The sequence below is a fragment of the Schistocerca nitens genome, chromosome 8 (genome assembly GCF_023898315.1).
Source record: "Schistocerca nitens isolate TAMUIC-IGC-003100 chromosome 8, iqSchNite1.1, whole genome shotgun sequence".
In the NCBI taxonomy this organism is placed as follows: Eukaryota; Metazoa; Arthropoda; class Insecta; order Orthoptera; family Acrididae; genus Schistocerca; species Schistocerca nitens.
In genome coordinates this window covers 235,162,897-235,179,132 of record NC_064621.1, presented here as the reverse complement: position 1 = coordinate 235,179,132, position 16,236 = coordinate 235,162,897, and the positions used below count along the sequence as shown (strand labels likewise).

At 37.6% G+C, this 16,236-nt stretch overlaps 2 protein-coding genes across 6 annotated transcripts in view; one reads left to right on the top strand and one right to left on the bottom strand.

Moving 5' to 3' along the window:
* LOC126198548 (AP-5 complex subunit beta-1-like) overlaps positions 1-12,162 on the bottom strand; it is a 153,104-nt gene extending 140,942 nt beyond the window's left edge. For all 3 annotated transcript variants that reach the window (XR_007540085.1, XM_049934969.1, XM_049934970.1), the window contains exons 1-3: positions 11,853-12,162; positions 11,659-11,781; positions 11,478-11,573 (exon numbers count right to left, since the gene is read on the bottom strand). Coding sequence is in view for 2 of the 3 variants with exons in the window: in XM_049934969.1 (XP_049790926.1) it covers positions 11,478-11,573; positions 11,659-11,781; positions 11,853-11,954 (321 nt within the window). In the remaining variant the exon portion in view is untranslated. The remainder of the gene's footprint in view (positions 1-11,477; positions 11,574-11,658; positions 11,782-11,852) is intronic.
* Positions 12,163-12,603: 441 nt separating this feature from the next.
* LOC126199317 (zinc finger RNA-binding protein) overlaps positions 12,604-16,236 on the top strand; it is a 40,949-nt gene continuing 37,316 nt past the window's right edge. For 2 of the 3 annotated variants that reach the window (XR_007540151.1, XM_049936159.1), the window contains exon 1: positions 12,653-12,734. Coding sequence is in view for 2 of the 3 variants with exons in the window: in XM_049936159.1 (XP_049792116.1) it covers positions 12,685-12,734 (50 nt within the window). In the remaining variant the exon portion in view is untranslated. Of the gene's footprint in view, positions 12,735-16,236 lie in introns of all 3 variants that reach the window. The other variant, XM_049936158.1, reaches the window with a different exon arrangement.

Sequence of the window (16,236 nt, the reverse complement as noted above, 5' to 3'; positions counted from 1 at the left end):
AATGAAGAATGAATTCCCAAGTACTTAATTAAATGACCACAGTCTACTGAATAATAATCCTCATGGTTTTCGAACAGGTAGAAGTTAAAGCCTCTTGTGCGACATTGTTATCTGCCACTGAGGTGCTAGAAATTATATATTTACATAAAATCAGTACAAACTGGCTTATTATCGAGCTCCTTTTCCTGCTCCTGATTATAGGTTAAAGGCCCAGAAGAATAAGTCTGTTTTTCAGGTAGTGGCAGAATTTCTTGCTGTTATCATGAGCAACAACAAATTTGCTGTTATTAGTGTAGTGCTGGCACAGTGTGATCGAACTGCTACACATCAGTGCTTGAAGTTGTCTGAGCATTATGGAAATTCCAAAAGGAAGTGACATTCAGTGGAAAAGGCTTTTTAGACACTGCCAATGGCAAAGCTATTGAGGATACAAGGTACTTATGAATGGTGGAAGATTCGAATTTTTTTTATGACTTTATTAAATTCTATAGTCTTTCCTGATTATATTGATATATATACATTATATGGTTTCAAATGAAAAATGACCTATATACACCAAATTTTAAAGTTACGGTCATGTACACTGCCACACCCCATTTATTTTTGTTACAGAAACCAGAATTATTTTGAAAAGAACTGTGAACTGTTTCTAGTGATTATACATATGATACATTGTATATGTTGGTAACAGTGCACGTTTCTAGTGTCTGTAAATGATTATCTTTGCTAGTATTTATTTTGTTTCGCTAAAGTAGTTTGTTCATGTGTTACTCAATGTTTGTTGCCCAAGTGCTACGTATATTTGTGGAAGTACATATCCTGTAGTGTGCAATAAATATGAACTATACCACGCATCAAGAAATTCAATAAAAGGAAATTCCATGGTAACCAGTTCACAAACAAAGCAAGTCACACAGTTGAAGGTAATCTATGTATCAGTTCTTCAGGGAAGAAACTCCCACATGGCACGCCTCCCGGTGATTCAAATTTTTGTGTTAACAACAATGCTATTTGTAGTGGATTTGTTGTTGTTGATGTGGGCATTTTATCTTCTTTGATGAAGGAAGTGGTGAAATGTAAACAATGTGATGGTGTAGGCTGTCTGGAAATAACTGAACAACAAAGTAGCAGGAAGGGTTTAGCGTCAAAATTGGTTGTTCTGTGTAGATCCTGCAATAAATCTGCTTCGAAGATGACTTCGAACATTGCGCATAATTCATATGATGTGAATTTGAAGTTAGTGTATGCAATGCGTGCAATAGGAAAAGGAAAAACAGACTGCTCAAACGTTTTGTGGTTTGATGGACCTTCCTCCTCCTCCCAGTAGGTTCAGTAAGAACATAAAAATACTTTTAGGTGCCTTCAAAGTTGTGTCTAAAGCATCTATGAAACATGCAGTAGAAGAAACTGTAAATATTAGTGGAACCAGGGACATTGCTGTTGCAGTTGATGGGACATGGCGATGTCGAGGACATTGTTCCTTGAATGGTGTTGTAAGTGTTACTTCTCTGGAGAATGGAACAGTTGTTGATGTTGAGTTCTTATCTAAGTACTGCCACACCTGCCATGGCAACACTGGAAGGACATATTGAACATCAGTGTTCTAAAAATTGTGATGGTTACAGTGGAGGTATGGAGTGTGATGGGGATCTAAAAATATTTCAAAGGTTGGGGTCCATTTATAATGCTAGATATACGCAGTACCTAGGCGATGGGGACTCTAAAGCTTTCAATAAAATTAATGAGTTCAATGTTTATGGTGATGCCTTGGTAACAAAACTGGAGTGTTATGGACATGTGCAAAAGAGGATGGCTGCTAGATTGAGGAAGCTACGAAGAGAAATGAAAGTAAAGTTGCTATCTGATGGAAAATCTCTGTCTGGCCGAGGCAGATTGACAGAAACTGAAATAAACCTCCTTCAGAGTTATTATGGACTGGCCATTAGATGAACTGCACCTCAGAATAATGTTACAGCAATGAGAAAAGCTGTATGGGCCACTTACTTTCATAAGTTGTCCACAGATGACCACACCGTTCACGGACTTTTCTCTAAAGAAGAAGATTCTTGGTGTGGTTACCAAAAAGCAAAAGAAAGTGGTCAAATATATCATAAGCATTCTGTTGTTGAGGATGCTATGATGAAATAAAACCAATTTTTAGAGACCTGAGTGATCCTGATCCCACTTAGTAAATGTCTTCATGGGGGCACTCCGAATACAAATGAAAGTTTCAACCACTGAATATGAGAAAGATTACACAAGAATGTTTTTGTAGGACTAAATACATTAAAAGTTGGTGTACTAGATGTAGTGATACGTTTCAATGATGGAGTGATAGGAAGGTTGGAAGTCCTGAGAAATTTAGGCATAAAATGTGGCTCTAATACGGAAGATCAATTGCTTGCATGTGACAGACAACAGGTGCATGAAGCTGAAAGATTGACTCTTCAAGTTACCAGTGAAGCAATAAGTGCTAAAAGGAATGCCAAGAGGAAGCTTGAAGATGAAGAAATGCTGCAGGATGAAGACTATGCTGCAGGAATGTTTGAGGCGCAGTTTAATTGGACTCGCATCTTCATTTGCAATTTCCTGCAAGTTGTATTTTTCAGAATTCGGGTACAAATATTTCCTAAAGTTTATAATGTATTGCTCTATTTTTTTTGTGTAACTTGCAATAGTCCATACTCATGTAGTAGACCTAAGCTTTACTGCATAATCAACTAATTTATAGAAAAAATAACATTTTTACTAGGAAAAAAATTATAAAAATTAAAAAGTAAGATGTGATGTTTTTTATCCTTGTAATATAGATAATAGGTGGAATTAAATAGGTCTAGTACCTCAGCCATAATGTCATGCATATCAGGTAAAAACGTATAACATTAGATTAAATGGTACCTCAATTTGAGGAAGCACTTTGGAAAAAAAATATGCATCAATTTCTTTGTAATTTTTTTAATAAGCCTAAGCAGGTTCAAAAATATTCAAAATACCTCTAATTTGTTTAGAAAGTGTGCTGCATTACCTGATATCAACAAAAAATCTGTAAAACATATACATTATAAAAAGTGCCTGAAAGAAATATGTGTTGATTTTTACATAATACTGAGCCGGAAAAGTACCCTGTATCCTTAAGCCTCTGAAGAAGAAAGAAGCTGCAGAAAAAAACATGAGTGGGAAAGGATGCAAAAGCACATTAACTTATTGCTGATGTAGATCACCTACTGTCGTATATGATCTCGGCTGGCATGTGGGCTAAACTGAGGACAATGTATGAGAAAGAGTCCACAGTGAGCATTCATCTACTTCAGCAAAAGTTTTCTCACTTCAATTTGGTGATGACTCGATAGTTACAGTTATGTCAAAAATAGAGGATATCAACATTAATTTGAAGCAAGTGGGTGAACCAATTTCAGAGAAAATGATAATAACCAAGGTGTTAATGTCCTTGTCAGAGAGATATAAACATTTCCATTCAACATGGGAGTCCATCCGCTTTGAGAAGCAAACACTTAATGAGTTAACTTCAAGACTGCTCATTCAGGAAGAGAGAACCTATCAGCTCGATTAATGGAAGGTAGCTTTTGCCAGTGTAAGCAGGCAGCAAAAAATTACCTGTTACACTTGTGGTAAAGAGGGTCATTTTTCAAAGGACTGTAAAAATAAAATGAAGGGGGAACCGAGAAGCTACAATTACTGTAAGAAAAGAGGTCATTTGAAGTCAGACTGCTGAAGTCCATGGCAGGCAAAAAGTCTCAGGATGTAAATGCCTTTATGTGTATGAGTCAAGGAGCTGACCTAGAAGATTACTGGTTCATGGATACAGGGAGTAGTCAGCATATTTGCAATAAGTGTGTTTGTTTAAGAAAATGGACAATATGTGAAGCTCAATGAAAGTAACTGTGGATGTTGATAAACTCGTTGATGCGATTGGGCATGGTACTGTGGAACTGTACACCTGGAACAGCATTAAGTTTATCAGAACAATAGTCAGTGGAGTGCTTTTAATGCCTGTTTTCACTAGGAATTGTATTGTACAAAGGTATGTGCGTAGTGTCAAACAGGGAACAATGTGAATTCTTGAACAGTAAAAGTGAAGTTCGTGCATTATTCCAACATGTAAATAACATGCATTGTATATTGTTTTCCTTAAACAGTACACAATCAGAGCAATATCAATAGTTACTTTGAAGTGTGGAGATAAAATGCACTGCACAGTTGACAGTATGACAATAGTGACTTTTCATAGATTTCATATTGATAGTGTGTGTGAATTACTGAACTCTGGTACGGTAAATTTGTCTAAAAATGTTGAGAACTTGAGTGTTCAGCATTACGCTTATGAGCGAGTTATTGTTGCATAAAGGGGCGGACTTCGTTAATGACTTTGTCACTTGCAAAGCGTGTTTGGCAGGTAAACAAATCACTTGTCCTTCCCCATCAGCTCAAGAGCTAAAGCCTCTCTTGAATTGGTTCATGCCAACGTCTGCAACCCTGTGGAAATATATTTACTTCTTGGAGGAGCGCGATTAGTTTTTTGTTTTTAGGATGACTATTCAGGTTATCACAAAGTATTCTTTATAAAACAAAATGATCAGGTTAAAGATTTGATCAAGAACTTTATTGCAAAAGCTTAGAGAGAAACTGGCCTAAAAATTAAAGTTATAAGGAGTAATAGTTGACAATAATTTATGTATACTGATTTAGGTCCATTTTTGAGTGAAAATGACATAACTCATCAAAGAAGAACTGAACACATCACAGCAAAAGAAAAGAGCTGAAAGAGAAAGGTGCACTATGGCTGAAGCTTCTTGTTCAATAATTTCAGTAATACCCAAAAATTAATGGGCTGAAGCAGATAACGTAGCAGCTTATGTAATAAATAAAACTGGTCCAAATCTTGTGAGAGGTAAAACTCCTTTTGAAGTCTTTCATGTAAGAGGATTACCATTACAAGATTCAAAAATATTTGTTGTTCATGTCTCTAACCTTGTACCCAAAGAAAAGAGATTGAAACTAGACCACAAAAACAAAACAGGTTTATTTATGATTTATGATGATTATGATGATGATGATGTGAAAGCGTAAAAAATATTTAATCTTCAACAAAGAAACTGAGGTGCACTGAGATGTAGTTTTCTTGTTGTCAACGAGCTCTGAAAGGAAGAAGGAAATTGGTGTCTCTGTAACAGACTCTGATACTATCTGTCGTGATGAAGATGTCATAGATAAAATTTCAGAATTGGGGGGGGGGGGGGGGGGTGCAGAAAGAAGTAGAAACAGGTATTGAGGTTGTGGAAAAAAAGAGAAGTCAGCTTAGAGAAGAACAAGAAATCAGTAAAGAAAGAGAAAACAGAGGAGATTCTTTTGAGGATGCAGAGGAAAAAGTAGATGATGAGAATGAGAGGTCATACAAACTGAGACCCATGAGGAATATTCAGTGCCCAAATTACTTGGAGAATTATGAGTTTGGAGTGTTGACAACAGTGAATATATGTGTAAGGCAAACAAATGTAATTTTATTGACACACAGTAGGTTTTTAGGTGAAAAAGAGATGAGAAAGTTATTTTTTATAAAGCTTGTTTTGTAATTTAAAGTTTCCAGCAAAGAACAATAGGCCGAAGGCATGAACTGAAGTTTATGTTAGGGAGGGCATTGGACTATGGTAATTCGTACAGCTGTGTTGCCTATATTGATACAATGGTGTAAAGGCTAGCACATCTACCTAGTAAGCAGGACACCCGGATTCAAGTCCCAGTCATGACACAAATTTTAAATCAATTCTTCAGCACCTATTATTATCGTAAATAAAGACTGACATATTCATAAATGTACAGTCCAGTACCAAATCTTACTTCAGCGAGACTTTTTCTGGTTTTCTGTAATGGGAATAACTTTCACATCTATCAGCTGGATGTTTGCATTGCTTTTCTTTATGGGAAGATAACTGGAGATTTTTATGCTAAATTACCTATTGGATATTGCATTATAATGAATGATAAAGTTCGTAAATTTAGAAAGGACTCACTCAAAAATTGAAATGTTAAATTCCACACAATAATAACTAGGTTAGCATTTGTAACAGGTGATTTTGAGTACTGCTTGTATACAAAGACACAAAACAGGAACAAATCAAACTTACCTGTTTATATTGATAATCTGGTGATAACTTCAGTTTCTCTGGGTGAAAAGGACAATTTAAAGATTTTATTAAGTGATAACTTTAAACTGCAGGCTTAAGGTCTGCTTAGGAACTATTTGAGAATGAATCAACTGTTCAGAATTTAAAAGGGGGAACTGTTACTACTTGACAAAGTGTGTATCTTGAGAAAGTATTAAAGGTTTTTGAAATGTTTAAATGTAATTCTGTTGCAATTCCCATGGGGGGATGTTTTGGTCACATTAGGTTAAAAAGAGAAAAATCTGAAAATGAAGACATCGAGAAAAGAGACAAAAAATTAAAATGGTCACTGATGCATGCCATATTAGGTTCCAGACCAGATATTTTTGTAGCAATAAGTTTTCTAAGAAATCAGGTGAAAGCCTGGATTTATGGAACGCTTTAAAACATGTATGCATTATATTATTGGAACTCTTAAAACTGAGTCTGTTACATGCTAGGGATGAGAAGTGTGCCAAAACTATAATCGGTTATGTTGACTCTGATTAGGCTGCTGTCGGAGTATAGAGAGAAAGTCCACAGATGGTTATCTTTTTAAAGTTTGGGGTTTTCGACTTTCATGGGCAACCAAGAAACAACCCACAGTGTCTTCAGTCATCAACAGCTTCAGAATTTGTAGCCTCAAGTCGGGCAACTAGTGAAGCCTGTTGGCTCAGTAGTTTGTATTTTATTCTTTCTATAGCTGTTGAACTGTATGAAGATAATATGCCAGCAATAAGCATTTGCAAAAACTGACAGTTCCATCATAAACTTAAGCATACAGATGTTAAAATTTTATTTGATAGGGAGGAAGTATCTGCTAAGGAAGTTGTGTTAAAGCACATTAGCACAAATGAGCAACCGGCTGATTTTCTAACAAAGCAACTACATAAAACAAAATCTGAAAAGTTTAGAGTCTTGCTATGATGTATTTAAATCTTGTAATTTTGTTTTTGTAACACTGATAATTAACACTGAGGGAGTGTTTAGCAGTATTATGTTACATTGTTTTAAGGTGGCAACACAGCTTTTTTGGTTTATGTTAATTTCCATTTTTAAGCCTCTGTGGGTGTCACTATCATCTACCATTGAGTTATGTGCTATTATATATTTAAATAAACTCTGAACAAACAGGCAAAGCTTCATTTACTACCCCAATTACAGATTATATCAATGAAATAGAAACTTAGGTAACAATAAAAGTATTGTGGGTGTTAAATTAGATCTTTCTATAGCTTTCAATACAGTTAGTCATGAATTCGTTTAGATAAGATGGAAGCAATAGGGTAAAAAGGAATAGAAAACAAGTGGTTTCAATCATACTTGTAAAATATTATCACAGGTTGTGCAGCTCACATCAGCTCATACTAATAGATGCAAGGGAAGCCTATACAAGTGTTCCCAGAGGAGTGTGTTAGGCACTCATCTATTCCATATTTATACAAATGACATACGAATCTCAGAAACTCCAGGCAAGAGCATGTTCTCTGTAGATGATACTAATGCAATAGTAAGCGATCTTAAGGTATCTCTCTCCACAACAACTGATCAAGTCCTTATGTTTGTGGTTGAATGAAAACAGGTTGACTGTTAATGTGACGAAAATAGATTGTATAGAATTTGGAAAGATGAATCGAAACCAAAATCTTCATTTGGTACTGGGTGGAAATGAGTTAGAAAGGGTATGATGCACAAAACTTTTAGGAATACGTGTTGACTAATACAAACTGGAAAGACTATGCAACTAAACTCTCCCAGTGACTCAGTTCTGCATGTTTTGCCCTGGATGCTTCAGATGCTGCTGGAATGGTTTAGTTAAGTTACTTACAGTCCCTTGCAGCTCACGGAATAGTTTTCTGGGACAAGATTAATAGCAGATTATGAAATTTACACATAGCTCTGCTAGGGTTCACTGCAAGCCCATATTTCAAAAGTTGTATTTGTGCTGATGAAAAGAGCTAGACCAGTAAGAAATATAAAAATGCCATCATCCCGAATTTATTTTATTGGCTACAAGTTTTGGCAATATAATATGTCCTCCATTCTAGACAGTGGCTGAATTTTTCAATGATAAAATACGTGAAAGACCTATATGAAAAATAACCAGTTTTTGCACCAGCTTACACAAGCACAATTTTAGCACACATCAACAATTAAAACACAACTTACTTGTGTTCTAGCTGTTGATGTGTGCTAAAGCTACAAGGTCTGAAACATCTCCATTGTGTGCAGCTGTCGAACTTGTTGCCCAAGACAATTTTTGGAAAATGTGTTTAAATGTACTTCACAAGATTGGTTGTCCTTACTGCCTGCAAACTAATGGTACACAATTTGTGTATTTTTGTGGTACTGATTGTAGACTTTCTTTGAATGATACTAAAACTGTCACTTTTAACCTTATAACACCAACATAATTTCACATCAGAAATACAGCACCTATGCCCAATCTTCTCCAAAAATGGTTACACAGTCAACCATTTTCAGAAGGCTTTTCAACCAGCTACTTTGCTGCATGGTAGAGAAGTAGAGCAAGATGAAGTAAAGACTGTGGCTTACCTACCACATGTGGGACCTATTTCTGCCAAGAACAGCAGGATTTTCAAGAAGCATAACATCAAATGTTTTTTCTATATACCATGCCAAAATAAGAGGGCTACTTGGAAATCTGCAAGATGACCTTGATTTTCACAAACCAGGGTTTTATATTCCATACCAAAGTGACATGTCATACAATGCTACAACCAGGACAATAGTCTTCAGATGCAAAGAACATGAGATGCACACCCAGTTGAGATAGGCAACTATGTCAGCCATTGCCGAGCACTATCTGTATCTTAATCATGATACAAACTATTAAAAAAATGATGGTTCTGGCACAGACTGGGAAATGTTATAAAGAGTTGAGAGAGACAAAGGTGGCGAAAAACCTAATGAATCAGGACACTAAGACCCTGCACTGGAGTTGCTAAAACAGCACTGCAACAGAACTCAAGAAAAAGATCATGGAATGTGGAAAGGGGAACGAACCCCAGAAGCACTGTACTGAGAACAGAATGCCAGACCACAATCAAGCAAATCTGGACAAAATAGGAGTGCTAGCTAATGGCCATGTCCACTGGACCGAAAACGGATGTCAGGACAATTCTAGGGGGAATGAACCACAGACGAGACACCTAGTACCAACTACGGAAAGGGAAAGCAGTAGATATAAACTCTGGACACCAGTTCACTTGATTAGCAGTTTTAGTAGCACCTGATGAAGACAAAGCATCATGTTATCAAAACATTATGCATGGATGACACTGTTATCCAGTAGAACACCTGACACCGCAAAATGTCAACAGAATGCTTGGAAAGCCTGAAGAATTACACCCTATAATTGACTTGAGTTCACCTAGACATGTTAGACGTGTCCCAATACCTTCATGGTCAGACTCATTAGATAATCCAATGAACACTCCTCCACTTACGGTGCCTCATCTGTCTTTTCAATATACCATGCAGGCCTCATTTCAAGAGCTTTCTACTTTCGGTTTCAACCAGTTCTCAGTTCTGAAAATAATTTGCAACAACAACTTTCCTGGAAGGCAATTCATGAACTTTTATTACAAATATTTCAACAATTTACTAATAAAATTTTGACAGTCACAGTGTCTTTACTTTGTACTTGGTCTGATTTTGCTCTCTACATATTGACAGGTGAGCCCTACAGTTTTCCACCCCACAATTCAGGTCCAGAAATCTGCAGCCAAAACTGTGACAGAACCAAAGAGCCCTTTGGTTGAGACCCTCTACTTGGTTCCAAACTTAAGTCCCCCCCCCCCCCCAAATTGATTCTGGGAATGAAGCTGCAAATAGTGAGCTCTGCTTGCACCCGATGTGTGAAACCAGCATTCTTCACAACTTCCACCAGCTGCCCCTACAGACTGAGGATGGCCTCAGAACCCAAGCAACAGACATCACTGGTGCTGACATGAGCCACCACTTGCAGACTGCACCCTACACGCCCGACAGCTGCGGGCAGATTTACCTCCATATCCCTGCTGAGCCCCCCCCCCCCACCCGACTTCCCTCTGTTGACAGACATAGTGAGTTACTGAATGCACATTGGATTTCAATCTGCCCTGGATGCTATTTCCATAATCAGTTTAATAATGCACCTAAATCTGAGCTCCCAATAACTAGCAAATCCCTCTCCCCTGTGTGACTCCTTGTTCCCTGCTGAAGGACTGGCCACCTGTCCACTCACTGGGAGAATAAGCAAGGCCAGCCTCCACACTGACTCTTTGGCCCTGAGTGACGTAAAAGGGTTATGACTTGCCACTCACCCTGTCATGAGGACAGATCCTCTGCACTGGGCACACTGCAAGGTGCCTCTGCAGCATGGTCCACCAGATTCTCTGCCACTATTACTCTCTGAGTAAGCAGTCTAAAGACAGCTCAACATGGAAAAAAAGCATCTTCAGCTGCTTGCAAAATGTGGCCAGCTCATCTTCTGCCTGCACACAGTGTGAACACAATCAATCCAACCTCATACTACTAAATTAAGAAGCATTGTCACTTAAGACAATAGGTGTACCATGGCAATCAGAAGGAGACTTGCCCACCTTAAACACGAATTCAGTAACAAGAAAAAGTTTCTTATAAGATGGCTCACAAGTATTAAAAGTAGGTAATAATTCATCAAAACATGTGTCTGAAAAGTTTGTGTAATAAATAAAAATGTAGATGTGGGGAAGGACGCTGAAAATAAGATCGAAAGAGAAAATTTCTAACAAGGGGGTCCTCAAGGAAATAGATGAAACAAGAGAATTGATGACTACCATAGAAAAAATGAAAGCAAAATGTTCATTGGCCACACTACTAGTCACAAAAAATACTTGTCCACAATATTTGGGGGATGAACAGAAGCGGAAAACTTCAGAAGAATCATCTGGATTCTATGATGAATAGGCTTAAATTCAAACAGTACAGCGACTTAAAACAGTCGGGTGAGGAGAGACTAATATTGCAGCATCAGCAAGGCCTAGCCTATGGGAGAAGATGGTGATAACAAAATCATTATCACAGTGAAAACATTCCTGCACGACTGGATAAACAAATAGATTTCATTAGTATTTCATTTTAAATAATCTACGTGTTTTAAAAATAGAAGTTTTACTTCCAGCTGTTATTCAATGCATATTCCAGTGACTTCAGAGTATCAAATTACAAGAGTGTTTTCGTGGGGTAAAAAGTTTTTTCCGAATCATTGTTAGTTTTTGTTATCATAACATACCATTTAAACAGAGTATGGGTTACGAAAATTTGACTTACGACTGTTATTGTTTGCACCAGCACAGTTGTCATTGTTGACAAGCATTTTCCTTGTAGCAGAATATCATCATCTTCCACACAAGACTCAAACAAATTCTGAAATAGATTGAAATTATTCCTTTTGTTGCAGCAATGCAGCTAACTGCTATTAGGTTAGAGTACTGGTCCTCCTGTTACTTGCCTTCAGTGTTGCAAAAATTAATTCTGCGTCAGTCACAGAGTTCAACAGAGACGTCTGTTCTTCTATAAACGTGCATATATTTAGTTTAGTAGTCATCACAACATATTTTTCCTCTAAGAGCACCTGAAAATTTGACTATTACAATAGGTGAAAGTGATTTTCATCTTTTACGTACGCTGGAAAAAAACTTTTACCTTCAGTGCACAGTCAAAAATGTCGTGGAGTTCAAGAGAATTCGAAAATACATCCTTCAAGCCAAGCAGTTTCAATTGGTGCTTATCTTTGGTGGCCAACATTATCAAAACGGAACATGAACTTAGCTATTCGTAAGTGATTTTGCTTTTCATCACTTTCATCATTTAACGCATAACATGTTATCCAAGTGACTTCTTTCGATTAACATTTCTTTATAATACGCAGATTGTGCTTTACTTTGACATCACAATACGCATCAAACCTTCACACCAGTGTTTGTTTACTACTTTTTACACTGCCTGTCAGATTACAAAACACAGGAAAACTGCAAAGATATTTATGTAGATTGTTGGGTTCCTTCGACGGTAGATTCTCAGTTGAGAATGGAAAACATGGATTGTTGAAAATTAAGATGGCATAGTTTCCTTCCAGATCAAAAATTTGTTTAATTGTATCATAGAGGTTTTAATTAATAAATTTTACTATTTAAAAATTAGATCTGAATATAATATGGACACTAAAAATACTATGTGATTATCCTAAATGTTTTTCTACGTAGCCTAATTTATGTGTAAGGACTTCCTAATTAAATAATAACGTTCTAGTTTAATCAGGTTACAAGCCAATAAAAGATTGGTTCAGTTCACAGTAATAATAACAATGTATTGTGAAATTTCTAAACTTCACGTGCCAGGAATTTACAGAACAAATATGTTATCTGTGGAGTTTTAAGCCACGTCCCTGCCTTTCGACCAATCGGAATAGCTCTTGCTATACAACGGGTCTGTAATAGCAGCGATCTTGTTCTTTCTCTTGCGTTGTAGGAGGAGGATGGCTACGAACAATTATTTTGGTTTTACGCACGGCGGGACGCAGTATGGGTGTGTATATATTTGTTTACGTTTTGCATGAGATATTTTTCTCTTATTATTGTTATTAACTTTAGCGATTGTTATCAGGCAGGGTTATTTTTGGTGAATCCTGTTCACCGGCTTATCCGATTATCGTGAATGGCGGCGAGGGGTGTCGGTTTCAAGCATGATGGGATAAATATGTGATGGAAGCTAGTGTTAAATGTTCAGTTGTAATGTAAAGAAAAAGTAGTACGATCTTGTGAGTTAATTACATTATTTCTTATCCTGTTTTAGGAAGTTTACGTTCGCTCGTGAATTGGCGGTCGTGAAGCGACGCCATCTTGGCCTTTGAATTTGTTTAGTTGAATTTTAGGTAACAAATTTGGGTTCTTAACATTGTCATTTGGGCGAATCGGCGCGAAGCTATGCTTATCTGCGAAAATGTTAATATACTCGTATTCCCGCATATCCTTTGAAGTGATTGCGTTGAATTCGTGTACGGCCATTGTCTACGGAAGAAGGAAAAAAGGAAACATCACGTTTCAAGTTTGAGTTCCAACTTAATCAGGAAGAGTTTGTTGAATAATTAGCCTATTTATGGGAAGTGGTTTGCACGTTGTGTGTTCTTAAGTGCTCCTCGAACGATATACCGTTGTACTTGATGTCGCGTCCTAGAATGTTTCCTTTACGCGTATCGATTGACGATAGGTGCCCGGGGAGAGTGCTTTAATGCTACTGGTTGAATTAAGTGGTAGAGCAGAGCAGTTTAGGTGTACAGATAGTTCCAACTCGCGTGGAACCTCTTAAATATCAGTAGATTTCAGTATAAATTGTCACGCCAACCAAAAGGTGGAAGTCGTTGACTGACAAAGATCCGCTGTACTGTTTGTATTTGGATCATATCCAAAAATTACCAAAGTGTGGTAACAATTAAATCCATGTAATTGGTAATCTGAAATTAGTATGTATTTGTCAGTGCATTAATCCTGGTAGTAATGGAAATACATTGTTTGTATCCATTCTCGCGTATTGTATTAATGTGAAAGATGCCATTGTAGAGTAATAACATATCGGATATTTTATTAAAGCATAGTGAATAATAAAATTTAAATGGTAGTTAATTTATGTCTTGGTTTAAAATCAGTTTTTTCGCTGTTTCCACACTGTTTATCTGAATTCGTTACAATTTATAATTACTTTTACTAGAAGCGTTACATATATTGCAACACCCATTTTACAATCAACTATGATATAATAAGCTGATTAAAAGTTTGAGCTCTGTTTACTTCAACCCAGAAATTAGCCACTGTACTGCAGTGACAAGCTTTCCCAATCGCCACTACTCAGGGTATAGACATACACCGTGTTCTCAGTAACATGGTGATTTTACAGGCACTGTCAGAAGTGGAGCACCATTTGTCTTGGAGTACTGCCAACATTAAGCAGTCTCTAGATGCAAAATATTAATGTATGTTTTGTTAAGGCTGGTGGTGCCTGCACTGTACAAAGCAGCTGATAATTTCTTCCTGGCACCACTCGTCAACCCTTAGCGGGCTTAATGTGGGGGCAAGAAACTCATCTCGTGAATCGCCAACTTATCATGGTCAGGCCGTACATACATGTAACGTTTGTGCCAATTTGCTGTCTTAGTTATGTCAAGGAAACTAGCTGTACAATGGTTCATAGCATCTAGTATCGGCTCAAAGCAACTCAGATTGCCCTCTATTAAACAGTTGTCATATTATTCATAGCCTCTCTTCCGCCAACTGTGACAATGCTTGTGCTCAAATCGGTAATAAATGAAGCATTACGTGTATTTCATACTTGTTTCATGATGGCCGGACTCCACTTTGTACCAAGAGGCGATTTGCGAATTTAATTTGTCACTTCTGTTATTGTATTATCACAGAAACGATTAACTCGTGAATGCAGGTGGTGTGAATATTGTACAGTGCCTGTTCTATAACATATTCTGAAATGCCTAGTTTATTGGGCACAAGATGTGATAAACTTCATGTGTTCTTGCCAGTGTTGCTCTACAGTGCACGCTGTCATTTTGTCATTAGCTCACAGAAAGGCAAAAGTGTAAGATTCTTGTGTTCTTTTTGTGTAGTGTCTGGAATAACCTGCGAATCGCGCAGTGATTGTAGTCTTTTGGAAGACTTTGTAGGTGACTGCAGTCTTGTGACAAGATTTTTGATACCTTTAGTGCTTTTGCTCAGTGCAGCAGTGTCTTCAGGACATTATGCTATCTGTGTCAGCTACCAGTAGCAGAGAGCTTGCAGATAAGTTGGTGTATGTGTTTTGTTACAGTCTGAGGAGGTACTCAGGTTTTCACTAGAGAGATCAAGGAATGGCAAGGCATGGTTTGTCACCATTGTGTTTGCAAAAACTATTCAGGTGTTTGAGAGCTCTTAAGTTCGTTTGAGCAGTTGCCAGACAGCGCCAGACAAGAGGCTGTACTGCTCATGCTCAACTGTGATGACATAGACAGCCTGTGCTTGGTGCTTGCTCTGCTCATAATGCCTTTTGTTGCATTTCTGTGTGGAATTTTGTGCGTGGTGGGGCATCACATGACAATGCACAGTACTGCAGCATCAATTCTATGCAGATAAGGAATGCAAATAACGAAGCAGTTTTTTGCGTATTATTCATTTCAAAGCTAGACTCCACAGCTCAAAGTACCATAACATTTTGCTATGTAGTGAAACTATTTCAAAATGTGTGAAAAATTAACAAGGTTGTCTGTGAGGCAAAGAGACTGTACAACTGACTGTTTCTATTCTACTCTAGGAATAAAAATAAAGCCATGTTGGGAGTTAAAATGATAAAACACGGTATGCTGCCTGTCTAAAATTTGGCATAGAATGGCATTCTAGAAATTTAATATGTAAACAGAAATCAAGAAATAACTTCAGGACTAGAGAAAGTACTAGACAGGTGCCTTGTGATTTTTTTTTTTTTTTAAACTGTTTCACAGAAGGCAGATTTGTAAAATTCTGCTACAGCTGTCAATATATTTGAAACAAAATTTTTAGGTCAAAACCACTGACCAAAACCTGCTTAGCCACTTCAAGTCAATGTTTACATATGTTTGTACGTATATAGCATTAAGACATCCTGCCGTGTCATAAAAGGAACAGGGCATCAGCGACTACTCCAGCAGTGTCGGAATTTCGTGAACCATACTAAAATGCTTCATTCCGCTGTAACTGCACATTTCTACATTCGCAGCTTGTGGTCTCGGGGTTGTGTTCTCGCTACCTGAGCACGGGGTCCCGGGTTCGATTCCCGGCGGGGTCAGGGATTTTCACCTGCCTCGAGATGACCGGGTGTTGTGTCATCATCATTCATCCCCTTTACGGATGGAGGAAGGAAACTGCAAACCACCTCCACTAGGACCTTGCCTAGTAAGATGGTGCGGATCTCCCGCATCGTTCCCCTGCACTCTGTCAAGGAGTATGGAACTTCATCATCATCATGTCCAGATGTACTCTGAAGTACCTGATATTCAGCTTTTCTATGTGGT